This window comes from Desmodus rotundus, chromosome X (assembly GCF_022682495.2).
Source record: "Desmodus rotundus isolate HL8 chromosome X, HLdesRot8A.1, whole genome shotgun sequence".
Taxonomy (NCBI): domain Eukaryota; kingdom Metazoa; phylum Chordata; class Mammalia; order Chiroptera; family Phyllostomidae; genus Desmodus; species Desmodus rotundus.
The window spans coordinates 64193756-64221123 of record NC_071400.1 but is presented as its reverse complement, the minus strand read 5'-3'; the positions used below and the strand labels follow the sequence as shown (position 1 = coordinate 64221123).

At 44.4% G+C, this 27368-nt stretch overlaps 1 protein-coding gene across 15 annotated transcripts in view; it reads right to left on the bottom strand.

Annotated features, from left to right (window-relative positions):
* HUWE1 (HECT, UBA and WWE domain containing E3 ubiquitin protein ligase 1) overlaps positions 1-27368 on the bottom strand; it is a 160435-nt gene that overhangs the window by 13978 nt on the left and 119089 nt on the right. For 12 of the 15 annotated variants that reach the window (XM_071220274.1, XM_071220275.1, XM_071220273.1 and 9 more), the window contains 23 exons: positions 23458-23669; positions 22876-23058; positions 18823-18995; positions 18327-18475; positions 17501-17576; positions 16582-16680; positions 15878-16011; positions 15521-15689; positions 13953-14181; positions 13121-13299; positions 12750-12839; positions 12431-12585; positions 11200-11245; positions 9429-9716; positions 8287-8578; positions 7959-8089; positions 7227-7441; positions 6862-7150; positions 6621-6723; positions 3523-4069; positions 2271-2868; positions 1463-1578; positions 1196-1352 (listed from right to left, as the gene is read on the bottom strand). In XM_071220274.1, the coding sequence (XP_071076375.1) occupies positions 1196-1352; positions 1463-1578; positions 2271-2868; positions 3523-4069; positions 6621-6723; positions 6862-7150; positions 7227-7441; positions 7959-8089; positions 8287-8578; positions 9429-9716; positions 11200-11245; positions 12431-12585; positions 12750-12839; positions 13121-13299; positions 13953-14181; positions 15521-15689; positions 15878-16011; positions 16582-16680; positions 17501-17576; positions 18327-18475; positions 18823-18995; positions 22876-23058; positions 23458-23669 (4630 nt within the window). The remainder of the gene's footprint in view (positions 1-1195; positions 1353-1462; positions 1579-2270; positions 2869-3522; positions 4070-6620; positions 6724-6861; positions 7151-7226; positions 7442-7958; positions 8090-8286; positions 8579-9428; positions 9717-11199; positions 11246-12430; positions 12586-12749; positions 12840-13120; positions 13300-13952; positions 14182-15520; positions 15690-15877; positions 16012-16581; positions 16681-17500; positions 17577-18326; positions 18476-18822; positions 18996-22875; positions 23059-23457; positions 23670-27368) is intronic. The other 3 variants (XM_071220278.1, XM_071220281.1, XM_071220282.1) reach the window with 3 other exon arrangements.

Sequence of the window (27368 nt, the reverse complement as noted above, 5' to 3'; positions counted from 1 at the left end):
CTGATGCAGAGTTCAAAACACTGGTAATCAGGATGCCCACAGAACTGATTGAGCATGGTAGCAAAATGAAGGAACAAATGAAGGCTATACAAAGTGAAACAAAGCAAAATATACAGGGAACCAACAGTGAAGGGAAGGAAATAGGGACTCAAATCAATGATTTGGAACAAAAGGAAGAAATAAACATCCAACCAGAACAGAATGAAGAAACAAGAATTCAAAAAAATGAGGCGGGTTAGGAACCTACATGACAACTTTAAGCACTCTAACATCCGAATCATAGGGCTGCCAGAAGGAGAAGAGGAAGAGCAAGAAATTGAAAACTTGTTTGAACAAATAATGAAAGAAAATTTCCCCAATCTGGCAAAGGAAATAGACTTCTAGGAAGCTTAGAGAGTCCCACAGAAGTTGGACCCAAAGAAGCACACACCAAGGCACGTCATAGTTACATTACCCGAGATTAAAGATAAGGAGAGAATCTTAAAAGCAGCAAGAGAAAAGAAGACAGTGACCTACAAAGTTCCCATAAGACTGTTAGCTGATTTCTCAAAAGAAACCTTGCAGGCAAGAAGGGGCTGGAAGGAAATATTTGAAGTCATGAAAAGTAAGGACCTACATCCAAGATGACTTTATCCAGCAAAGCTATCATTTAGAATGGAAGGGCAGAAAAAGTGCTTCCCAGATAAGGTCAAGTTAAAGGAGTTCATCATCACCAAGCCCTTATTATATGAAATGTGAAAGGGACTTATCTAAGAAAAAGAAGAAAAGCAAAACTGTGAACAGTAAAATGACAACAAACTCACAACTATCAACAACTGAACTACAAAAACAAACTAAGCAAACAACTGGAACAGGAACAGAATCAAAGAAATGAACATCACATGGAGGGTTTTCAGTGGGGAGGGGGAGGGGAAGAATGGGTGGGGAAAGGTACAGGGAATAAGAAGCATAATCGGTAGGCATAAAATAGATGGGAAGAGGTTAAGAAATGGTATAGGAAACAGAAATCAAAGAACTTATATGTATAACCTGTGGACATGAACTAAGGGGGCAGGGTGCTGGAGGGTTGGGGGGTGCAGGGCAGAGGGGGGATAAAGGGGAAAAAATTGGGAAAACTGTAATAGTATAATCAACAAAATATACTTAAAAAAGAAAAAAGAAGGAAAACATGATGTTTTACTCCTATTATTATTACCTATCTGTTTGCAAAGGGTATAACCCAGATGGCGGGCTCCATTCAGTAGCAACTTGAGAACTGTGTCCCTGGTTCCAGGGTCCCCCCGAGAAAGCTGTAGTAGCACATTAGCTGCATCCTCTAGGCCTTCTTCAGAACAAGAGTGGGATGTTAACACCTGGGAAAAAAAGGGAAAAGGAGTTAAGTCCCAACTGGAGAAGTAAAACCTTATCCACCCATCTACCCTTTCTCCCCCAACTTTGGGAGACAGGAAGAGGTTGGACTCACCTCCACAGAGAGCTGCAGCTGGTTTTCAGTGAGGCCCGAAGATACCATCTTAAAGTCTGCACTGCCGCTGCCCCCATCACCCCCCTTCGCTGGAGATTTGCTGGACTTAGTAGTAGCTTCGAGGAAACAGACGGAACACTGTAAGCCTCTGAGACTCAACATGCCAAAGACTTAAGCGGCAGAACCAAGGAATCATTGAACTGCCCAGGGCCTCGGAAAGGGAAAGTAGATACAACGAAGAACCACCCACTAAAGCCGAATGACTTGGGATGCCAAGGACTGACAAAGAATCCCAGATGTTTTTCTCAGCTGTTGCCCTACTATTAGAGTCCTCCCTGACAGCCCCTTCTCCAAAACCTACTTCTTCATGTAATTCTTACTAGTCTGCTGTAGGGCTCATTCTCTTCACTTCCTGGGACAGCCTGGCTACTTTATTCTACCCTGATTCACATCGTATCCTGCTTGCTCTTGAACTCTTTCCTCTGAGAACTGGCTCCCTCCACCAGGCTGGAAAGGCTGGGAGTTCTTTGAAGACAAGAACCTTCTAGCTCTCCTCCTTCTGCTGCTTAGCCGCATTCAGCGAATGCCTGCTGATCTTCACAGGAGAGTGTATATGTGGGGGGAGGGGAGAAGGAGGAAGGAAGAGGAGAGAAAGAGCCGGGTCTGATGAGGACAAGAATGAACACATTTGGGTCTCACAAACACAAACCAAGGCAATCACCATCATTTAGGGAACAATAACTGGATGGGGGAGTGGGGGTGAGAGGGTGTACACACCCCATAGCACCCAGACTACATCCACACTTACTTGAAACAGTAGTGGTAGCAGTCGTGGGGGTCGTCACTGTGGTTGAAGCAGCTACAGTAATGGTGGAAATAGCCGTGGCAGCAACCAGGGCTGGAGCAGAAGTGACAGGGGTGGTTGCAGCAGGGGGAGTGGGCGTGTTGGAAGTGGCAGTGATGGTAGCTGTGGTTGAGGTGGCTACAGTGGTAGAGGAAGTACTGCTGCTAGAATTAGTCTGTGTTTCTGACACTTTGTTTTCTGGGAGGGCAATTGAGATGAGAGAAAGGAGTCTGAGGAGTTTCTCAGTCAAGAGAGAGCTCCGACGGATAACTGGGTGTGACAACATGTTCATGAGCTGCCCCAGTGGAGAGGCCTCCAGGCTGTATGGGGAGGACTCCCCCTCACTACCAGTGCTCACTGGCACTGACTTCACGGAGTTCTTGCCTTTCCGGCTGACATTCATGTTGTCCAGTTTCACCAGTAAGTCCCAGAAGTCTGTGCAAATGCCACTACCAGTGGCCTGTGAAGAACATGGGCTGCAGGCCTGCTTACTGCCCCTTTCCCGATCGCTCTCACAGTTTGTTTCTTTGGTCCGCTGCTGTGTGAAGTGGCTGGGAAATACCTGCAGGGAACAGAAGAACAAGCTTGGTCTAGGGGGTCTACATAGAAAGTATGTCTTCCTGAGAAGGAACAACAACTGGTTCCTAGGCTCTCCACTCCTTTGGACAGCTTTGGTAACACAGGCGACCTGTCATACAGTTTTATCCAACTGATGGCAAAGCAACCCAGAAAGAAACAAGGACTTTGTGGGAGATTATTAGCGGACATTTTGAGCATCAATTTCTGTACTTATGAAATGGGAAGACACTTACAGCACCCTTGTGAAATTAAAGGAAATTATATATTTCACACAGTTCCTGGCACAAGGCAGGCAGGCCCTTAACAAATGGCGGCAATGCTTATTAAAAAGCAGGACTAAACTCAGTTCTAGGTCCACCCAGCTCCAACACTTCCTAGCTGCACGACAGCCACTAAAACTTTCTGTATCCCAGCTTCATCATCTGTCAAATGGAAACAATACAGACCGCTGAAGGTTGTTTTGATGATTGAATGAGATAATGCATAAAAACCGTACAGCGAAAGTAAAAAATCCACAAAGTTATTTACTGGACAATTTCCCAGAAGCAATACAGGCTTTAGCAATGAGAGCTAAGAAAGACCTGCTGGCTCCCTCAGAGTTCAGATTTCACCTAGGCCATTCCTTCAAGCTCCTCACCTTGGCCAACTGAATGAGTGTGTCCAGAACATGCCTGCAGACAACAGGAGCAGCCTGGGGGTGGATGTGGACAGTAGAACCACTGCTTGCGTGTTTCTCAGTATGTTTGCGCCCACCTGAACGCTGGATCTGGAATATATTAGTTCTGCAGCCTAGGGCTGCATCCATGGATACTGAGAGCCAGGAAAGCTGGTTGGAGCTCTTAGATTCCATCTTGTGCAGCAGGTCCAGGGGCCGGTTCTCATGGCTGCTTGACCCACAGCTCTTGCTTGACTTTTTGCCCTTTTCTTCACTTGAGGACAGCTTGGGTGTTTCAATGCATAGCTCACTTTCACTGCTGCGCTGCAAGATGGACAGCAAGCTGCGTATGACCCAGTGGCGGGTCTGGGCATGGTAGCAGAGATTTCTCAGTACTCGGTGTAGACGGCTAGTATTTAGCTTTGGTTCATCCACAAAAAGTAGGACCAGGAGACAAGACAGGGCTTCATGGTCCAGAAGGAGTCGTCCTCGGAGGCGAAGGAGAGTGTCCACATTACTGCCAGAAGGCCTGGAAGAGAGCATGGTTTCTGGGTTAACACTTTAGCTAGAGCTCTAGGATCCAGAGGGAGATGAGCTGGATACCTCCAAGGAGGCTCGAGAACGGAGGTTGTCCAGTCCAAGGGCTCTTAACAGTAAATAGTAAGAATTGCCCTTGAGTGCCTACTATATACCAGGCACTCTACAACGTCTGGAACAGGTTCTTCAAGGGGCTGCTTGTAAAGACTAAAGAATCACCCGTTTTTTAAAGTATATTTTATTGATTATGCTATTAGAGTTGTCTCATTTTTTTTTATCCCCTTCATCCCCTCCACCCTGCACCCCTCCTCCCCACCAGCATTCCCCCACCTTAGTTCAGGCCCATGGGTTATACATTGAAGTTCTTTGGCTTCTCTGTTTCCTATACTATCCTTAACCTCCCCCTGTCTATTTTGTGCCTACCAGTTATGCTTATTCCCTGCACCTTTCCCCCCATTCTTCCCCCCTCCTTGGTGCTGATAACCCGCCATGTGATCTCCATTTCTGTAATTCTGTTCCTGTTCCAGTTGTTTGCTTAGTTTGTTTTTGTAGTTCAGTTGCTGATAGTTGTGAGTTTGTTGTCATTTTACTGTTCACAGTCTTGATTTTCTTCTTTTTCTTAGATAAGTCCTTTTCACATTTCATATAATAAGGGCTTGGTGATGATGAACTCCTTTAACTTGACCTTATCTGGGCAGCACTTTTTCTGCCTTTCCATTCTAAATGATAGCTTTTAAGATTCTCTCCTTATCTTTAATCTCGGGTAATGTAACTATGACGTGCCTTGGTGTGTGCTTCTTTGGGTCCAACTTCTGTGGGACTCTCTAAGCTTCCTGGAAGTCTATTTCCTTTGACAGCAATGGGTAAGTTTTCCTTCATTATTTTTTCCAGAAAGTTCCTTATTTCTTGCTCTTCCTCTTCTCCTTCTGGCACTCCTATGATTCAGATGTTGGAACGTTTAAAGCTATCCCGTAGGTTCCTAACCCTCTCCTCTTTTTTTTGAATTGTTTCTTCATTCTTTTCCAGTTGGATGTTTATTTCTTCCTTTTGTTCCAAATCGTTGAATTTGAGTCCCAGTTTCCTTCCCTTCACTGTTGGTTCCGTGTATATTTTTTTCTTTCATTTTGCATAGCTTTCACTTCTTCCTCTATTTTGTGTCCATACTCAGTCATTTCTGTGAGCATCCTGATTGCCAGTGTTTTCAACTCTGCATCTGATAGGTTGGCTATCTCCTCGTCACTTAGTTCTTTTCCTGGGGTTTTGATCTGTTCTTTCACGTGGGCCATATTTCTTTGTCTCTTCGCACTTGTCACATTGTAAGGGGTGGAGCCTTAGGTATTTGCCAGGGCAGCACAACCCATGTTGCTGCACTGTGATGCTGTATGTGGGGGAGGCGTCCGAGAGGGAACAATGCCACTTGCTTGGCTCTCAGCTGGCTTTCAGACACTTCCCCTGCTACCCAGAAGGAAATCGGGCTGTTCTGGTGCTGTTTTCCAGGTGAGTGGGTTTGTGATTGTTCTAGGACTCCGTGGGTCTCTCCATCGAACTCTCCTGTGAGGCTAGGAGTTTCTCCTGCTGCTGCAACCCCCACAGGATTTTACAGCCAAAGATTTTGAGGCTTCGGTTTCCTGTGCTGGAACCCTGGGTTGCGCGGTCTGTCTTGTTCCCTGGTGTTCCTCTCCGCTTACCCACATGTGAATGTGGGACTGCCCGGTCCGTCACCTTGCCACGAGTCCTCTCTGCCCGGATGCCTGTCTCCGCCCCTCCTACCAGTCTGGACGAATGTTTCTTCTTTAACTCCTTGGTTGTTGGACTTCTATACAGTTTGGTTTTCTGGCAGTCCTGGTTGTTTTTTGTTTTTAAATTGGTTGCTGTCCTTCTTTTGGTTGTGCGAGGAAGCAAAGAGTATCTACTTTGCCTTCATTTTGGCCAGGAGAATCACCCATGTTTGAGATGAATGAGAGGCTCAAACAGATCAGTGACTTGCCCTATATCACACAACAACTGAGAAGAGAGCAGAGATTCCAGCCCAGGTCTGTATCATCAACTGGTAAAATCAGACTGTCCCTGTAGCCTTAGGAGACGATGCTTATTTCTGCATTCTTTAGACTACTGGAGGGGGTAGGGAGGGTTGCCTGCCATGTATAGCTGCCTGCCTTATACAGGAACTGATCACTTCCTTCACACTTGAGTCTACTCTACTTCAGCCTGGTTAATAATGAACTCCTCTCTGTATCTGCAGCCTAGACACTACAATCTCAAAGGCAAGTTGGTCATTGTTTTACTATTTGCATGGGAGGCAGGTGACTTTCCTTGTAATCACAGCTAGTGCCAGCTTGCCTTACTTTGTGGTTATGATCTATAGAAGCTACACTAAACCAAAAGTGTGGCTTTCTGAAGCAGAGTCCAAAGATCTGGCTCCTCTACTCATTCAACGAAAAACCCTAGAGAGGTCATCCAGCCTCTCCACCTATAAACCAAGGGAGATGGCCCAGTTGTAGATGTGATAGGTCATATGGCAAGGTGATAAAAGACAAAGGTACCTGTTATGGCTGCTGCTACCTCCCATCTGGAAGGTACCACCTCTCTGTACTGCAAGGCGAGTGTATTGGACCCCACGGTTGCCACTCAGGCGGCTGGTGAAAGCTGGAAGAAAAGAAGAAGGAAACTGAAATTGGGAAGCAGGGTGGTGAACGAGGTCCAGGTAATACAAAGGGCAAAAACAGAGCCTCATGTGGCCAAAGTTTGACATTCCAGAGCCCATACACTGCCTCCCCTCCATACCTGGACTTCGGAGAATGGCAGAGAGTGCGGAGGTGCTGCTGTGCCCAAAGAGCCGCTCGTGCATGAGCTGCCGCTGCCGGGCTTCCTGCTCTCGCCTCAGGGCTTGAGCCTCAGCTGCAATGTCAGGTGGCATCACAGCCAACACACTGTCCTCCATGTCCTCCAAGACACTACGGCGCAGGTCTGAGGGTAAAGTCTGGATGAAGGTCACAGGGTCCATAGGGGTGTCTGAGCTGGCATTCTGTGCCAGTTCCCGTCGCTGTTGCTCAGCTCTCTGCTGTGCCAGCACCTTCAGAACAGAAGAAGTCAATGGGGGAATACTTACGGCCAGGCAGCCTGGCCCCACCAGCTTCCCGCTCACATACTTCCTCTTGGATAGCTGGAGGCAGGGCGGCCAGGAACTCGGGGCTCACTTCGGTCACACCAGGACTCGCTACCACTGCAGGAGTTGAGCCATTTGTGGAGGGGGCAGTCCGGGTTGGTGGACGTATACCTAGCTGGTTCTGCAGCACTTCCCGGCGAATGTCATCAGGCAGAGCAGCCAGAAAAGAGGGGTCTACACCTTCGGGGAGACTTATACCTGCAGGGAGATGAAAGAGGTGAAAGAACTCACACTCTGCTGATACCTAAGATGTAAATGAAGTAAAGAAACCTATGGCCTTATTGGAGGCAACCAGGTTTTTGTCCTTATTGCAGGCAAAGGACACAGAGACATGTCTCACCCACCAACCCCAGGCTCAGAATGGCTCTTGTTATGTGCCAGGTTCTGTGTGTACACTGTCACTTAACCTTCATCAAGACCCCAACATGTAGCTATTATCCCCTCCTCAGTATGAAGAAGATCAGGGAGGTTAGGTAATAGCCCTAGGTACTAAGACAGGAAGTGGCAGACGGGACTTGAGCAAAAATCAGTTTGACTCCAAAGCCCGGACTCATTCCACTATGCAGCTTCAGCATACCCTTATTGCTGGTCGTCCTCCCACATACATACCCACCCTCCATCTGAACAGAACCATTTGACTGGTGGACATTTTCATGCCAAGGGCTACGAGAATCCTAAAGAACCTCAGGATGGCCTGAGCACACATGTAGCTCACCTGCAAGGGGATCTTCCTCTTCACTGCTTGTTGAAGGCAGTGGCTCTTCTAGGATTCCCTGGGAATCTGCTCCAGAAATGGCCACAGCAGACTCTCTGGTGGAAGAACTCTCAGAGGACGCAGGAGTAGAGCTAAAGGAAATCATTTTCATGTTGTTCTCTCTATTACGTTTTCCCATTCACAAAGCACTCCTACCATACCCCTTTCTCACAGAAACCAGGTCGATCTTCCCCGGTGTACAAAGCATGTGCATTAGTTAATAAGTATGAACGTGGCTTGAAATACCCACCAACACATCTTGCCCTCCTCTTGCTCACACAATGCTTACCCGTTCTCAGGAGCCTGGGCAGGTTCCCCTGACCTATCACCCCTGCCTTGCACTTCTGTCACAACTGGTGGGGCATCCCCAGGAGTAGAGCTGCCTGCTGTGGGCTGCTCAGAACTGCCAGCTGCTGAGGTATCACCCACAGCCTCCTCCAGGGTACAGGAAGCCAGGCTGCTGGTGTCCATGGGAGAGCCTTCCAGTTGACTGCTGACAGCTGTCAGTGCATCAGAATCTTCAGCTCTCTCTGGGGAAAGAGAGGCTAGGAGGAAGTCACATGGAGAGGTTAGATCTCTGCCTGGAATTAAGAAGCAGCCAGATTAGACCTCTCACTTCTCTACCTTAATACCACACTAGCCTGATGTTCTCCCTCAACTTCACCTACTTTAAAAGACTCAGCTCAAGTCCTTTCTATCACCTGTTAAAACATTTATGGTGTTCACGGCATGCCTGTGACACATCTTCCTAGGCACACCGGGTAAGGGATCCCGTCACTTGTCTATTTCCCGCAGGCACTAATTGTACATGCACGTTGGTTCTATTTGTCTCAACAAACAAGGTTCCTTGAAGGAAAAGAATTCCTATATCTTAAGGTTTCAATAAAGAATACTGCTGAGAATTCTGAGGCCCCACTTCAGACCAACGGGAAATAGTGCCTTGAGAGAAATGGCATCTGCCAGCATGGGAGAGCTGTATGTGTGGGTCATGCATGTGCTTGCCAACCCTGGAACTACTGATGGGGAGCAAGCTTTAGTCACATAGATCTGAATTTTAATCTCAGCTCAATCACTTATTGACCTTGGGCTAATTATTTCACTTCTAAGTTTCAGTTTACTCATGGAGATAACACTATCTACTTTGGAGGGTTGTTTGTAAAGAAGTTAAATAAGCCCAGTGTCATAGACCAGGAACAGAGTGGTTACTGCAATAAACTGTTGGCATAATCACTAGTATCATTAGATACTCAAGATGTATAATCACTTGAGGACACAGAAGAGAAGAAAGCTAACGTGCAAGCTGAGATCCTACTATTTGAGGACTTGAGCTTCTACTACTTCACTAAAGAGAAGAAAGAGAAACTACAAGAATGTCTATTTGCCCCTCCTGTCCTGCCTCCCTCCACCCTGCCAAACCTTGAAACTACTCACTTATAGTGGGAGCTGGAGATAACTCCATCTGAGTTGTTTCTGCTTCTCCACTTGGCCGTGTAGAACCCAATTCCTCTGGCTCTACAGGCATCAGCAGCTGTGCAGAATTCCCCCCTTCTCCAGCTGGGGACTGTAACTCATGAGGAATCTCTCCCAAGGCTGGTGGGGGTGGGAGTGTTGATTGTTGCTGTGAGGGCTGTAGAGTGACAAGGGTGTCCTTGGACTCAGATGTAGCTGCATCAGTTGAAGATGGGGTTGTTGGGTAGCTGTCAGGCATAGGAGTCCCATCTTTCTCGGAAAGAATGACAACAGGTGTGTTAAGGGGCAATAAGCCAAGGACCTGGAAGAGCCACTCAATCAGCATATGTGGCTTGACAAGCATCCTACCCAGCCAGTAATGCAGGGTTCCCCCTGACCACCAATTGCTCCCAGGAACAGCTCGTGGCTGGTCTGGTATACCCAGAATAAGGGCTAAGGCACAGTGTTTTCTTAGTCCCTAGAATTGGAGATTCTTTTGTAGATCCTAAAAATTAAATCCTTTCTGTGCCCCAGAAAGAAGGGGTAAAGTTCAAATCACTTTATATTTGCTCCACTCTATAAATATCACCAGCCCCTTCCCCCCACCCTTTTCTTCCAGTCCTCATCATCCAAGAAACATCTATAATTCTGTCTGATGGAAGCAACTTTGCCAAGACTAAGTGTGCATATGCCACATACCAGGGAAAGTAGTAAGTTGTATAGTTATCTTCTAATTGGGGCCTCAAATCCCTACCCCACAACAATACAACTTACTACCTCACCCTGGCACAAGCAATCTTCTAGCAAGGGCAGTAGGCAAGAGGTCGTATTATGGGATGACAGACCCTTTCAAACACCTTTTGCTAGATTAAGGGCACCAGGACACCTACCCTCTTTCACTGCTTTAAAAAAGATTGTGTAGGTTTTGGTACAATCATTTCCCAACTCAAGTGCCAAAGGAGACAAAACATACAAGGAAGCAGAAATTCGGAGGAAATAGGTGGGGGAGACATGTAATATCACATGGACCTATGAGACTCACAAAATGGCTACTGATATTTAAAGGAACAGAAAGCATATGGTAGTAAGACCATTTAGCCCACAGAGCTACCTTCCTCAGTAGCAGGCTGCTCAAGATAATGTTCTACGCTTTTAGATTCCACAGACCTATAAAATTTATATAGAAAGTGAAAAGTAAAAGAGATAACTTGGGTTACCCACTTTTAGTTTAGCCAAGTAAGAAACAAAACCCCATCAATATCATTTCATAAAAATATTTCAATGCCAAAGAACTAGGAAGGACATAATCGCTATAAAAAATAGTCCTTTAAAAGTTAAATAAACTCAGCTTTCTAAAAAAACTCATTAAACCTATGTTATTTTGTTCATTTTCACTGAGGACTGGCATTTGGGAAACGACTGTCATCAGGTGTTCTCACGAAGCAGCACACCAGGGTAATCACCAAAGGGGACAGGACACACGGACCCACCACACATGCCACAAGGCAGCACAGCGTAATCAGAACGAGAAGTTGAACAGAGCACGCCGGAGGGGAAGTGTACCACCGTGGGAAAGACAGTAGACTGTATAGTTATCTCCAAGATGGGGTATGACCCTAAAACTATACAATCTACTACCTCATCCCACAGAGCACTGGTGTTCATCTTCAGCCCACGTGGGCCAGCTACGTTGAAGGGTCAGGAGAAAGAACCAACCAATTAGCAAGAAAGGGAAACAGGAAGGGAAAGTTACCTGAGAGGTTCTGTTCACTGGAGTCATTTGTCTTAGATGACGTACACTGCAAAGAGAAGGGACAGACGATTGTGGGACTCTGCAAGCGCGCAGGATAGAGGTCAACTTTAATAGTCACCATCCCCTACATATGCCATCTAGGTGTTCAATGACCTGAATGGCAGATAAGCACTTTAGTGTGCAAATGTGTCTTCAATTTCTCAAACACACACTCATGTTCAAAGACGGCTTAGGGACAAGGGGGAAACTGCCAGGTAGCTGACTGAAGAATAAGAGGAAAGGACAATAAAAACCACTTTCGAGTGGGACTGGACATAGCACCTGACCTGAACTCAATCATGAGACCAGCAAAAATTTCTGTAAGTTTCATCTACATATATTTCCCTTCCCTGGGTTCATTTTGTCTACTCCAGCTTTTTCAATCACATGCCAGGCTTGCTTATTTTCTACCCGCTTTCACATGTTTAAAACAATGTTACTGTTTATTAGGTAAAAATTGTATGCAAATGTATTTGTTAGATAAAGCTTGTTATCACAACTGAACATTTCAATATCTTTATTTTTAATCTATTGAGTACCCTAATTGCTGAGTGGGATATAATAAAGTGTTTAAAGTCTTTCAATTTCTCTATTTCTATTAGTTTTTACTCATATATTTTAAAGCTATACTGTTGGAGGTTCCAGAAGTGTCAGAAAAAGGTAGGTAGATAGCTTTTTTCTAAACCAAAATCATGGTAGAGATTTTGAGAAAATAACATTTGGTGATGGGGTTCTGGGCAGAAACATTTTTCTCTGCCCTGAAGCCTAACCAGATGAAGGAACAGGGTTATCTTGGTAAGGTTCCCTCCCACCTCCCACACACTTGGTAAGGCAATCTACTGAGAAATGGAACTGAACCACCAAGAGCATGGCTGAGTCAAAGTCATTACTCCTCGTCTAGCTGCAGTCACTGAAGGTAGAGAATACACAGTGTGACTGGCGAGTCAGGAGCCGCTCTGGTTCTGGCTCATTTCCCCCAGCAAGACGCTAGAGAAATTATTTTCCCTCTGGGTTTGAGTTCTTTCCCCCAAACCATGTAAGTATATGGCAAATTTGGAATGGATCATTTCTCAGGTTTAATGTGAATGTTCGAGGATTCTTCAATGACTCTTGGTGCCACATATATGTCAAAAGCACAGAAAGTTAAGGCAGACATAGCCAAAGATGAATCCTCCCAGCCCTGAGGAATCACCTGTGCACTCTGATCCCTGTTCTCCTTATCTTCTTTGCCTTTGTCAGTTATTTTTGTTTCTTCCTCAGCCAGTTGTTTCCTGCGTTTCTCCCGCCTTTCTTCCAGCTCCTCATCCCTCAGGAATTCCAGGTGATTGACAATGGGCACTTTAACAACTGGATCAAAGGAGCAAAGATCAGAGGCTACTCAGGGGAGGTAGTGGGGGAACCCAAGAGGCAGAGCTTGTGGCCACAGACAACCAAGGAAACAACTCTCCATGTATTCGTTCCAGCACTGGAGGTCTCACTACTGCCCTGCTAACCAAGCTGTCACCACACACCTGAAACACAGTCGTGCATACTCTCTGCATCGAGAACTTTACATTCCTCTGTCCAGCGGGTCAGGGCTGTGGGGATGCTGGACAGGGTCCCTGCAGAGGAACAAAGAAGAGTGAGATTCTTTGCCTTGTCATGTGTCGACTGACCCAAAAATTGCAGTATTTCCTTAACAGGACCCAGTGTCTGTCACAAGCTGTGGCACATCACAGGTATACAGAGATAAAAGTTTTTGTTGCCTTTGGGTAAGTCACCGAGTGGTTTTGGCTTCTATTTATAAGATGGGGCTTCTCCAGGCCCTGTTCTGCTTTCCCTCAGCAGGGAAAAAGTAGAATCTGACAAAAATGTACCCTCCCCTTTCCCCATACAAACTTGCCTGCTTGGCTGGTAGCTGTGCTCTGATCATGGAAAAAGTCATCCAGCAGTTCATCGTCGGACCGGGCAATAATGTGGACATCATCGTTACCCACCAGGAGGCGTGCTCGGCCCCGGCTTTGTAAGGGAAGGCTGCTGCTCAGCTGAAGGATGTCAGCAGCAGCAGAGGGACCAAGCAACCTGTAGGGTGATGATAGGGTGCCACGGTCACTGTACATAGCAGCCCTGCAACTTGTTACTGTGAGGCCCTTTCTGTATCCTCTCGAAATGTGTAACACTATTAAGGACTGATCGTACTACACGTAAGTCTTAGTTACTTTGTAACTACTTCATCAGTTTGCAAACTTTGTTCTGGCTGAGGTTGCATATTGCTATGTAGTTCCTGGCACAGAGAGAGTATCACTGTTAATGCCAGGCACTGTGTCAGTGTGTAATGCCTCTCTTACATACCCACTGTAGTTTGTACAATGACCATCGTGACACCTATATCCCTTTCTTTCACTTCTAAAAGTAATTCATGTCTAAAAGTGATTTTAGAAATGAAAGAAGCCCTGAACACTAGGTCTTAGGGCATCAATCCTGCTCTGCCTGTATCTAAAATTTTAAGTGCTTGGTATATGAGATACTTTGTGATTACTGAATGAATACAGAAGACACTTAAACAAAAGAACATGTTATACGATTTGCCATTCCCCAAAAGGCTGAGCGTATAGTCCACAAAGAAACGGGACAAATATATTTGTGTGTGTGATAAGAACATTAAGTGATGAACTGCTTCCCCCAGGTGGAGACAATGCTAAAGCCCAGTGAGCCCAACAACCTTTGTAACTCACCTCTGCAGTATGAGAGGAGGGTTGGGCTGGCGATTCCCAGGGTAGTGAACATGAATGGTGTGGCCTGTATTGGCTGTCAGTTGCCTTAGGGTCCTCTGACTGCGTCCGATGCCTTGGGTAAGACGCGTTGTAGAGGAACCACTGCCCAATGTCAGGGAACTGTGGTCTGCATGGCGTACCATCAGTGGGTGGGTGGTAGGGATATTTCCTGGGGATGGGGGGATGTCTGCTGCAAGGACAATATGCAAAGGGGTCAGTGCCAAAAAGAAATTTCTTCTATGGTTGTTCAAGCAGAACCATGTCTCCTGGGCCTTATTTCCTCACACGGAAACCTGAGCTTTGTCCTTTCTCCCTCATTCCCACACCTCATTTACATTCACTGACACTACCATAGGTCATGCTACCATTTCTCACCTAGATCCTGCAACAGCCTCCTACGCAGTACCTGCTCCCAGTCCATTCTCCACACTACAGCCACAGTGACGCTTCCAGGCCCCTCAGAAACATGCTGCTCCCTCCACCTTGAAGGTTCCTCTCCCCCTTTTCACCTGCTCTTTTGTTCTTGGCCTAGATGCCACTTCCTTTGATTCTACAGATTGGTTTACTAACCCTTTACTTTGTTTTCTCACCATACTACAATGCAGTTCCTGTTTGTTTATAATTCCTAATAGACCATGAGCTCCAGTGAGGGAAAAGGGCTGTTTTCCTTTTTTACTACAGTCTTCTCAGTACACGTATGACACAATAAGCACTCCTCAAATATTTGTTCAATTTGTTGAATCGACAGAGGCTCAACATAAGGAAGACTGATGGAAATCACAAAATCGCAAAGAAAATCACGGAATAAAAGGTATCTTGATAACTACGTAATCCAACCCATTTTTTTCTTTTCAAACTTTTCATTTACAGGTGACAAACTGAGGCTCAAAGAGGTAAGAGACTAGTTGGCCAAGACAACCCACCAGAACAGTTCAGTGTTTTCTGCTACATCATGCTTGTGATTTAGGGTCAAGACCTGCCTTCTCAAGACAGGTTGATTTTAAGAACTCGATGCTAAAAGGGAACTTTTGACGCTGAAGGAGGAGGAAGGAAGAGATTCACTCTCTCCTCTGAAAGACGCATCCTTGACGAACAGGGTGAATGTGCTCAAATGTACTCCCCAATGCCAAGCTCAAAAGGGTCCATCCAAACTCTCAAGATCCAGTGTTACAGACATAGGGATTATTGATCGCCCCGTTACTGTAGCGTGCACATGGGTGCCTGATGCAGCCAGCCTTGGTATTTCATTTTTTAAAAAATTCAAGCAAATCATCAAGCTGTCCAGGCTTTAGAACAACTGCCTGTTTACTGAAGTGGAGACAACAAGAGCAGCCTCTCAATTCTTTCTTCTAAGTATACATTTATTGAGAGAGATGGGTTCGGATATCCCTTGCCCCAGGAAGTCAGCATAGGAAAAGAAGTGCTGTCTGTATCAGATTGATAGCTGCTGTTTCATTCACTGCTTGGCTTACCCTAGAGAAGGGTATAAGGATCAAGAGATAAAACCCAGCTGAGCCCCTGTATCTTACTAGCACTGGAGAACATGTTGTCAAACTCAATGATGAGATCGTCCTCCCGGTCAAAGCGCTCAAATCGGACCAAGGGAGAAGCGTTCATATCAGGGTAATCCTCATCCAATTCCATTTCAGAGCCATCGTCGTCATCGTCTTCATCTCCCTCTTCACCTTCATCATCCTCCTTAAGGGGAAAATAGGATATGGAGAATTGCTGGGGGTAAGGATTTTCTGAAGTCTGGTGTCATGGCCACATTTGCACATGAGGGAGGGAGGCGCTGAGGCTAGCAACCCAGACTGTTGGCTTTCTCCAGCTCTGTGTTCCCATGGAAGAGGTTGTCTGAACCAACCCCAAACACAGTCCCCCCTCACCTGATCATCTTCCTCATCTTCCTCCTCCTCCTCCTCTTCATCCTGACTATCATCCTCATCCTCGTTACTGCCACTGCTGTCCTCTTCCTGAGTGTGCTCCTCCTCATCCTCAGGGTCCAGGATATTCATGGAATCTAAAACAAAGGGAGCACATTGGAGCACTATACTGAGTAGCTAGAAAACAGGCTACTGTATAGGCCGGCAGATTGAGTGGGAAGGCGATATGGTATCTGACTCTAGGAGAGGAAGAACCAGGTCTGGGGTCATATACGGATTTAGTGAGCCAGCCCCAATTTCCTGAAACTGCCAATCAGTGAATCAACACGCTGAGTGGGGTGGCTGAATGTGGAGGTTTGAGGAGCCATGGTCTAGGACTTGGCCAAGTCTGCTGGTGCCCCCTTGCCTTTCCAGCCCTACTTTGCTATTGACTGCATCCTGTTGGTAGAGGGAATCTGGAGCGATGGTAGCAGGTGGGTGAGAAGAAAGCGAACCAAGTAGGAAGTGACAAAATTTTTGGGCAAGCAGTAGTAACATGTTATTTGAAAAACTGGCTGAGGATAAAGTGGATGGTGTATGTCAGCGCATGCAGACAGATGCTTCCTTATTCTGCACATTTGGGCAGCTGCCTCCAGGAAAACCCTAGTGTAGTATCTGTCAGACGTGCAGGGCAAGAAGGGAGGCCTTTTTGGCCTCGGCACTCTCACCTTCTCGGTTGGCCTGCAAGGTGGAAGCTTGGCTGAGGTTGGAAGGAGCTTCATCCATCAGCACGTCCTCTTGTGATTCATCCTCTCCACTTCTGCTCACTGAAGGTTACAGAGCAGAGCCTTCACTGAACAACAGAGGACTTCCCTTTCCAGATTGGGTGTGCCTAAAGTAGCTACATACACCCAGCAGATAGCCTTTTATTTTGTTGGATGAGGGAGAAGACCTGCTGTTGACTAGCTACTTGAGCTTGGCCAGTCATTTTACCTGTCTGAGTCTCAGTTTCCTCATCTGTAAAATGGGATGATCATATCTGCCCTACCAATTTCACTAATTGTGAAACCACAGAGAATAATGGGTGTGAAAAAGCCTTGTCAAATTTAAGAATACTTGTCTACTTCCATCAATCCTTTGATTTGTTTCATCAATAAAATAAAAACAAGTAACACATACACCCTTGGAGCCAGGTGACAATAGGTTACCTTTGCCGTTTTCCCTCTCAGTTGTAAAAAGGGCCGCCCAAAGGGAGTGACCACTCTTTTTACAGTACTGAGACTCAGAGGCAGAAAGCCCCTGAATTTTGCTAAAGAACTGAAAGGAAAGCACTTTCTCACCCTACAGCACTACAACCTTCTCTAGGCCTCCATGAATAATAAACACTTTTCATGTGCCTGATGTATCATCTCCACTGTTGGCCACCCCCACCACCGCCCCCACACAGGCAACACTTCAGACCCACCATAGGTCTGTAGATGGATTGTGAATTTCTCATCTGTAAGACAGTCAATATCAAGACAAGCAGCAATCTAGGCTGGCTATGAGCCCTTAGGCAGAGCTGAGCAAGCAGATGATGAGAAAAAGGGTCCTCCCAAGAGAGACTGAGGCAAAGGAAGAGGCTATACTCAGTTCTGGGGCTCTCACCTATAATTGTACTGTTCCCAGATCCGCCATCCCTCTCAAGCAACTCATCTATCAGGTCCTCCAGCTCATTCTCAACCTGGAGAGAAATAGAACATATATAGATGCACACAAGTCTATATCATTGTGCTAGCACTGAAACCCTAAAAAAAGCCAGCAAGGGAGCATGTATTTCTAGGATGTGTGACAGAGGGTGTTATATATATACACCACACACTGGGTGGTATTAAGAGCACAGAAACTACCATGTGCGCCAATGCACACTCAGACTGTCCTTTAAATGGGTCCATCCCAGTTATCTGAGACCAGGTTAGTCTTCATACTGTCCAGGAATACATGCAGATCTCCTTAGAGCCAGCAGCTTAGGACTGTACACCCCATTTCTTACCACTGCTGCCAGCTCCAGAAGTTGCAATGCTTTCTTTAGGGTTGTTACAAGACTGCTGTTTGAACACCACAGTGAGAACCAGTACTATAGGCATAGCAGTACTGTTTAGGAGCTTCCATTAATACCAGAGCCAAGTAAATCAAAGACCCTGGGCCCAAAGGGCTCAAAAGCTAGCTTTCTACATCAACATTTCACCTGTACCTAAGTTTTCTTGTTGGGATCGATTCCGTATCATAGTACATAGCATCCTGATCCTACCCCCACCCATCATTTAATACAATACAAATACATTTACTGAGCATCTACTAAGCATATCATCTGTGTTCCTCTACAAAGCAGACAGCATTGTGGCAAGGATCTCAAGTACTCACCCACCTACATCACTTTGGGGGTCTAGTTCAGTGCCGCAAAAAGGGTATGCTGGGTGATCTGCCTCCCTACCTGCATCTCTTGTGAACTGAGCACCTCAGGCTGCCCAGCAATCACCACTGAGTCGGTTTCAGCCTCCCCATCCATGATATCCCCATCTGCCACCTCTGTCTGAGTGACATCATGATCCTCCTCCTGCACTTCTGCTTCCCCAGGCTCGCCTGAAACAACCAACCAGCAAAATAATCAAAGGGTGCCTATGTGCAGGGCACCACGAGGCAAGCATGAAGACAATAAGGTTCCTTCCATGGGCAAGTTTACAAGTTCTCAGAGAATAAACGAATGGGCGACAAAGGAAAAGACAAGGCTACGTGTGAGGATTGCCAAATAAGGCTGCAATTTTAAGCAATTCTTCGTGGGGTAGATTCCCACGCCACTATGACAGATCTCTGGAAGGCCAGCAAGTTCCCAGGGAAACAATACCAAGCCAGAACAGCTGTATGCCATGCCCGTAAAATAACTATACCCACCCGGCCAGTGTTCCTGTCCACTGGCTCTGGTTCCATACCTGGGTCCTGCTGGTTGCTATTGGCGTCCTGAGAGGCCCCTTGGGCATCCTGCTCAGCCTTGCTCTTGTTAGAAGCACTCTTGCTTCCAAACAGGCTACTGGGCTGGTTCACAATCCGGGAAAGTGTTTCCAAAGGCTTCAGCGCAGCATTGACTGTGTTGGCCATGTTGGGGCTGAGATGAAGGAAGACAGAGAGATTGACTGAACAGAAATCCACACTAAAAGGCAACAGAGCTCATCAGAGTACAAATGATCTCAAAAATGGGGCATGGAAGGTACAAGGTGAGCCAGGGACATACTGTTGTGCTAGAAGGTTTTCAAAAGCAAGAAGGCTTAAAAAAATTAACGTGGTCATTTCCATAGGCCAAATTTGAGAGAATTTCAGCTTCAAAAAGCATAATGATGGTAATTATATTAAACATAAAAGGAACCTATAAGAATGCCAGCTAATACAAAGGAATGAGAGAATCAGAAAATCATCACTTTGCAACCAGCAATGTAAATGATCCAGGTAAGGATCATCAATGATAGTTCAAACCACTGAGTTAAAAACCTTCAGGCCCTGGCTGCAGTGACTCAGTGGGTTGAGTGCTGGACTATGAACCAAAGGGTTGCTGGTTCGATGCCTGGGTTGTGGGCCAGCTCTCCACTTGGGGGTGTGTGAGAGGCAGCCAATCAATGTTTTTCTCACACATGGATGTTTCTCTCCTTCTTTCTCCCTCCCTTCCCCTCTCTCTAAAATATAAATAAAATCTTTAAAAAACCTTCAGGGCACAGGATATTCACATGATTTTCATGAGCTCAAAGCACCACCTCACAGATAACACACTGATGCAAAGGGGGAAATCTAACCCTTAACTATGTGATCAAATTTAGCATCACCAATAATAGGACAGACTGGCATTACATGTCTTCTGATGTGATACACGGAGAAGGGCAAGCATGTACTACTATGTACTCCTACATACTACTATTGCCAAAAAAAGGTTAGCCTGAATCTACCTAACCATAAGAAAGATTATGGGAGATTATTATAAGACATCTGGCTTTCTGGATTCTTCAAAATAGTCAAGTACCATAAAAAACCCCCCAAAATAACAAGAGACCTATGACAACCAAATGCAACGGGTGATGCTTACTGATTAAAACCCTTTGCCCCAGGCTATAAAGACACACTTGGAATAATTGGGGATATCTGGATATGAAATATATAGAATACTATCATATTAATGGTAAATTTCTTAGATGTGATGATGGTACTCCAGCCATGTAAGGGAATGTCTGCTCTTAGGAGAAAATTCTAAAGTATTCAGAGGTTAAGCATCAAGTTGTAACAAATTTCAAATGATTCAACTCCCATTCACCTCCTGAAACAGGGAGGGGAGAAGGTACTAAAGCAAATAAGACAGAATGCTAACCATTGGTTCGTCTAGGTGAGACATATGGTGCTCACCTACTACTGTGAGTGTGAAACTTTTAAATGAAACTTTTTCAGACTATGAGATTGATGCGCTGCCTATTGCGCTAAGAGGGTGGGCTTAAATGTTTTTTAAAATTGATGAGGTTGAGTCAAAAGAACAAAGAAGTCAGCTTGAAGAGGCCCCACGTGCCAAAGAGCGTGAAAAAGGGTAACTATAGTGATCAAAACAATTTAATAATTGATTTTAAGAATCAATGAAAATTCACAAGTCCACAATACCACTTAAAAATAGGAAGCCACAGAAAACTCACATCTGAGGTGGTGGTGATTTAACCTATTCTTGATTTTACTCTGAAAATTGGTGACTTTAGGGAAAAAACTGAGTTTTTATTCTGCCTTTTCAGCAAGGACTGTATTTTAGGGTAACTATAGACTTTTCCTCTTGAACTGGGTTAAATCACAGAAAAATGCTCACTAATAATGCAGAAGGAATGACCGAAATTAGAATATTAACATTGATAACTCCCAAATAAATTAACTGATGCACACAAGGATTATCAATGGGTGTTAAGACCATTAATTATGTATATGGTTGACAGGGAACTAGACATTTGTACAGATTACTTTCTGGTAAGAGGGGGTGAAATAATGTCAGTACAGCGCTGATTATTACACTACTCTAGTGGTCAATCTTATCATGATTAATAATGGCAGTTCAAAGAGATAGGTCTTCCCATTATACAATATGAGATGGACATCATCTATGATATATGCTACCCAATAATGCTTAAATGGCTCCATTAAGCCTCCAGTTCTAACAAGGAGTTTACAGAAAATAGAGAGTGAACAACATTTGGTCCATTTGCACGGTACCAAATGGACCAAATCCAGAAGGTGAAACACCCTGCAGGACAGTAGGCCTGGTCACTTCAACAAGTTAGTGTCATGAAAAACAGCAATAAAATGAAGATTTAAAAAATTTAAATTAAGGATTTTTGTTAAAACAGAGATGTATAGGGCACAATCAAAAATAATGCAAGGTCAACAACTGGATTCTGGTTCGCACAAATATTTCTGAATATAGATTTGGCATCAGATAGGGTGAAACTTGATTTACACAGAAAGGTAGAGACTAATAACTAAAAAAAAAAAAACTAAAAAAAGCAAACAAGAAAAACAAAACAAAAAACAAACCCACCCCAGGTTACACAATAGCATACATATCATTTCATTTACATATATGAAGAAAACCACTGAAAGATATAAGGGGTTGACCAAAAGGCTCATGAGATTTTTTCATAACATGGCTCTAGTAGTGCTTAGTTGTCTTTAACCTCATTTGAAACAATTTGTTAGGTTATATTGTAACAGCTGTCAATCATATAGTGTGCATTAAAAAAAACAATCAAAATCAGTGAATTTCCTTTTTTTAATTAACATTAAAAATTTTTCATTTATTTATTTTTAGAGGGGAAGGGAGGGAGGAAGAGAGAAATATCAAGGTGTGGTTGCCTCTCACTCACCCCTCATTGGGGACCTGGCCTACAACCCAGGCATGTGCCCTGACTGGGAATCAAACCAGCAATCCTTTGCTTTGCAGTCTGGTGCTGAATCCATTGAGCCAGACCAGCCAGGGCAAAATTGGTGAATTTTCATGTAGCCATTTCAATATTGAAGATGGAAGAAAATAAGCAACATTTCTGGCATATTATGCTTTATTATTTCAAGAAAGGTAAAAACACAACTGAAACGCAGAAAGATTTGTGCAGTGTATGGAGAAGGTGCCGTGACTGACTGAACATGTCAAAAGTGGTTTGCGAAGTTTCGTGGAGATTTCTCGTTGGATGATGCTCCAACGGTTGGGGGTAGATGAGTTGAAATTGACAGTGATCAAATTGAGACATTAATTGATAAAATGAACATTATACCACATGGGAGATAGCTAACATACTCAAAAATATCCAAGTAATCCAGTTATTGGTGAGAATGAAAAAATGCGTCTTTTATTTTACAAAAAAGACCATATGGACTTTTTGGCCAACCCAATACAATAACAGTGCTATCTGGGTGGAATATGGTATCTATTTCTGCTCATTTCTACTCTTATGATACACACAGAATCTTGCAATAAAAGGTTATTTTTAATTAAAGGAGGGAAGCTTGGAAAACAATTAGAAATATAGTTCAACTTTTGAGTTTGCAGCAAATGAGAAAACTAAGACCTAAAGAAAAGAAAGTGCCTTTCTTAAAAGCCACAATACTCCCTGACTGGTGTGGCTCAGTGTATTGAATGTTGGCCTGCAAACCAAAGGGTCACCAGTTCAATTCCCAGGTTGGGGGCCAGGTCCCCAGCAGGGGCACGGGAGAGGCATCCACACAGTGATGTTTCTCTCTCTCTTTTTCTCCCTCCATTCCCCTGTCTAAAGATAAATAAAATATTAAAAAAAAATTAAAAAAAAAGCCACAATACTAAGAACTCAGGTTCCCACCTACACCCAAACTTTTTCTTATCACACTGACTGCTCATTACTCACCTGGCAAGAAAACATGAAATATTAAGGCAAATGGAGAAATAAGCAGCATGATTAAAGAGAGGGCAAAAGCCTGAGGCTGGGGCTTGGGAATGATTTTACCTGGACAGGTCCAGGCTGTGAGGCACTCTGGCCAGGTCATTAACCAGTCCCTTCTTCAGGAAGAGTCGAATGATATTGTTCATGCCATTGTGCTGGGTCTTGGCCGTGGCACTGCTGTAGAAGCTGGAGGTGGAGGGGCAGGACTCCATGATAGTACTGATGATACACATCACTGCCTGAAGCCTGGGAGAGAAGTTTGACACCTCTATCATGTGAGTACAGCCCATTCTTAAGCCACATTTTACTAACTTGCCTCAGATAACCCTCTTGTACACGGTTTCCTCCTAAAAGTAAATAATTAGGTGATAACTCACTCTTTGGGTGGTAGTATTTTTTACTTCCTTTAAACATAATTCAAAAATGAGACTGAATAATTAACCTCTTGCTTGAAGAATGAAAACAATCCTTTGTTTTCTCTAAGGCGTTTACCTATCCTCTCCAAATGTAATCAGTTTGAGAGGACCAGAGAATGTAGTGTCAGTATAACCAAAACTCTTGTTCAAATGCAAGAAATCTCATGGGCCTAGAATGAAGTAAGAGGATGCTACTAGTTACCAGCACTAGGTTAGGCCTGAATTTTACCTGGCATGTTTCTCTGTACTCTCAGCCATAGCCAGTGCCCGTCCCAGGGCTGCTTTTACTTCATTCACAAGGGCCACCTGGGCATCTGTGCCACTGCCGGCAGCAGCCAGGCTTGCGAGGAAAAGGCGGGCCAGGGCAGGCGTGTCCTTGTCTTCTGCATTCTGGGTATGTGGGAGGAGGTGGTCCAGGACAAAAGCTAGCACACTGCAGTCCTGAAAAGTCGTTAATCATGACATTTACTCACAAGTACAATTATGCTATATTGTTTGCACATCAATGAGGTGCACGCACACAGGTGATCCTTCAAGTCACCCACTCAGTGATTACCAGGTCCACTTTATAGACGAGAAAACCAAGGCTTAAAGGTAAAAGCTAAGCAGGTAGCAAATCCAGATTTTATGCCTCTAAATCTTGTTCATTTCCTACTAAACATTTTACATATTTTCTTTTAGATGTCGCTTGGCTTTTCTTAAAAACATTTTTATGTGTGATATTTAAATAGAACTGTTCACAGCAAACCTATGAAAGAGTTAAGACAGTTCAATATTTCCCCCCATCTGAGAGATGGGTAATATGAGGCCCAAGGAAATGTGGCTTGCACAAAGAATTAGTCAATGGCAAGGAGTCAAGTCTTGATTGCTAATCGAGAGCTATAATTCCTTCAGTATTCAATTAAATTGTAATATTACTGACATCTACAATGTGCTCACGACCCTGCGCTAGAAAGTGGCAGGGGCTGAGTGAAAAGCAGCACAATCATAGATAATGATATGCAAAAACATTTAATGCAGGGTTACTTAAAATAGCAAGAAGTCCAATAGGTAAGAAAATTAAGTTAAATTTTTTCCTCTAACAAAGATTTGTGCCTTGATAATTCCTTATCTTAAAAAGAAAATTTAGGCACTGGCTGGTGTGGCTCAGTGGATTGAGTGCCGGACTGCAAAGCAAGGGGTCACTGGTTTGATTCCCAGTTGGGGCGTATGCCTAGGTTGCGGGCCCTGTCCCCAGTGAGGGGCAACCATGCACTGATATTTCTCTCCCCCTCTTTCTCTCTCCCTTACCCTCTCTAAAAATAAATAAATAAAATCTTAAAAAAAAAGAAAACTTAGTTCTGTTGTCATTCAAGCGGATTTTGAATCAAAATGCACTGATGATTTTGTAACTAGGCAGAGATGATGGCTGTACAACTGAATGTACTAAGTGCCACTAAACTGTACACTTTAAAATTGGAAAAAAAAACCCCTTTGTAGCCCTGGCTGCTGTGGCTCAGTGGATTGAGCACTGGCCTGAGAACCAAAGGGTCGCCAGTTTTTGATTCCCAGTCAGGGCACGTGCCTGGGTTTGCAGGCCGGTCCCCCATAGTGGGTATGTGAGAGGCAACCACAGGTTGATGTTTCTCTCCCCTGCCCTTCCTCTCTCTAAAAATAAATAAATAAAAATCTTAAAAAAAAAAAATTGGAAAAAAAACCTTTGTAATTTGGGAAAACAATATGACCAAGTAAAAAAGATTTGGAACCACGGACCTAGGTTTCAATTCTGGTCCTGCTACTCTGAAGTATGGCCTTGGGCAAGTTATTGATCTCTCTGAGCCTTGTGTCTTCTCTATTAAGGGGAGCAACACCAACAACCTTTCAGTGCTGAGATGAGGATTATCAAGAGCATTTGTAACCCATTTATGAATAGCCAGTACCAATGGGTCACTTGACACGTATCCAGCAGATATTTAATAAGTTTGCATTTGTTTTATTCCACAAGTAATGCTTCTATAAATTATAACTACAACACACATTAAGTGAGAAAAACTGAAATAAATGTCTAATGTCTATTTAATATATATACTCTACAAAGAACTTATAACTAGAACATATAAAGAACTCAATAGAAAACAAGAATAAGACCGAAATCCTTCACATCCAAATGGCCAATAAAGATGGAAATTTTAACAATAATGCAGTATCATTACAAACCCACTAGAATGACTAAAATAAAAAATATGAGGCGTCCGCTGCTCTTAGCCAAGGGTGAGCGCAAGTCTTTGAAGGCACACCATCGCAAACCAGACTAAAAGAAACTTTGGGGCACCAGGAGTGCCAGCTGGTGCAGCGTTCGATTGGCTTTTTGTGTGTGGCCTACAGTATCAGCAGCACCAGGAAGCGAGATGTCAAAGCTGCCACACAAACTGGTTAAACCAGAAAATAACATTTAGACTTCCAGTCAAGATGGAGGTGTAGGGAAATACACTTCACTTCCTTCTACAACTACAGAAAAAATTACATCTAGACTATGAAACAAGTATCACTCAGAACTGTCAAAAAATCGAGCTATATGGAAGTCCAACAACCAAGGATTTAAAGAAGCCACATTCAGCCCTGGCTGGTGCAGCTCAGTGGGGATCAAGCATGGGCTGCAAACCAAAGGGTCGCCAGTTCAATTCCCAGCCAGGGCACATGTCTGGGTTGCAGGCCAGGTCCCCTGTGGGGGCCACGTGAGAGGCAACCACACACTGATATTTCTCTCCCTCCCTTCCCCTCTTTAAATCTTAAAAAAAAAAAAAGAAAAAAAAAAAGAAGCCACATTCATCCAGATGGATAGGAGGGGCTGAGATGGAGAGAGGTGGAGAGGTGCAGAGCCACAGGAGTGGCATGGAGAGGCAGCAGAATGGCTGGTCCCACATTGTGGTAGATAAAAATCGGGAGGGATACCTGGGGGAGCAAGGGATCTCAGCCCCAAACCAGACCACATAGCAGCCTAGGAAGATAAATCCCCATAACTTCTGGCTGTAAAAACCAGTGGGGGTTGGGGTGGCAGAAGAAACAGCTGGATTATCAGAAGACTCCTCTTAAAGGGCCCACATGGACTTAGGACTTACATGGACCCACCATATCTGGGCACCAGGGCAACAGCTGGGGACAAGCGACATACAGGGAGAAAAGTGAAGAGACAGGAAACAGGGCAAGTGCTGGGAGACAGCTTCCTCCCAAGCAAACCTCCAGAAGCCAGGCAGATGCACTGTCTTCTCTCCACGCCCTCCCTCAACACAGAGCCACAAAATGGTGAAATGGGGTACCCGACCCTGATGATCACCTAAGGCTCCACCTCACACAATTTACAGGTCCGCTCTTCTACAATAGGCAACCTAGGAAAGGGAGTCAAAGTAGCTCTACCTAATGCACAGAAACACACACAGAGAGGCTGCCAAATTGAGAAGACAAAGATATGGCCCAATCGAAAGAACAAAACTCCAGAAAATGAATTAAACAAAAAGGAGATAACCAACCTATCAGATGCAGAGTTCAAAACACTGGTTATCAGGATGTTCACAGAACTTATTTGAGTACGGCAACAGCATAAAAAAGACCCTGGCAGAAATGAAGGCTACATTAAGTGAAATAAAGAAAAATCTACAGGGAACCAAGAGTGGAGGGGATGAAACTCATTATCAAATAAATGATTTGGAACATAAGGAAGAAAAAAGCATTTAATCAGAATAGCAAGAAGAATTAAAAAAAACAATGAGGACAGAATAAGAAGCCTCTGGGACATCTGCACATGTACTAACATCCAAATCATAGGAATATCAGAAGAAAAAGAGGGAAGAGCAAGAAATTGAAAACTTATTTGAAAAAATAATGAAAGACAACTTCCCTAATTTGGTGAAGGAAATAGACATACAAGTCCAGGAAACATACAGAGTCCCAAGTAAGTTGGACCCAAAGAGGACCACCCCAAGACACATTGTAATTAAAACGCCAAAGGTTAAAGATAAAGAGAGAGTCTTTAAAGTAGCAAGAGAAAAGCAGAGAGTTATCTACGAAGGAGTTCCTGTAAGACTTTGCAGGCTAGAAGGGAGTGGCAAGAAATATTCGAAGTAATGAAAAGCAAGGACCTATAACCTAGATTACTCTACCGAG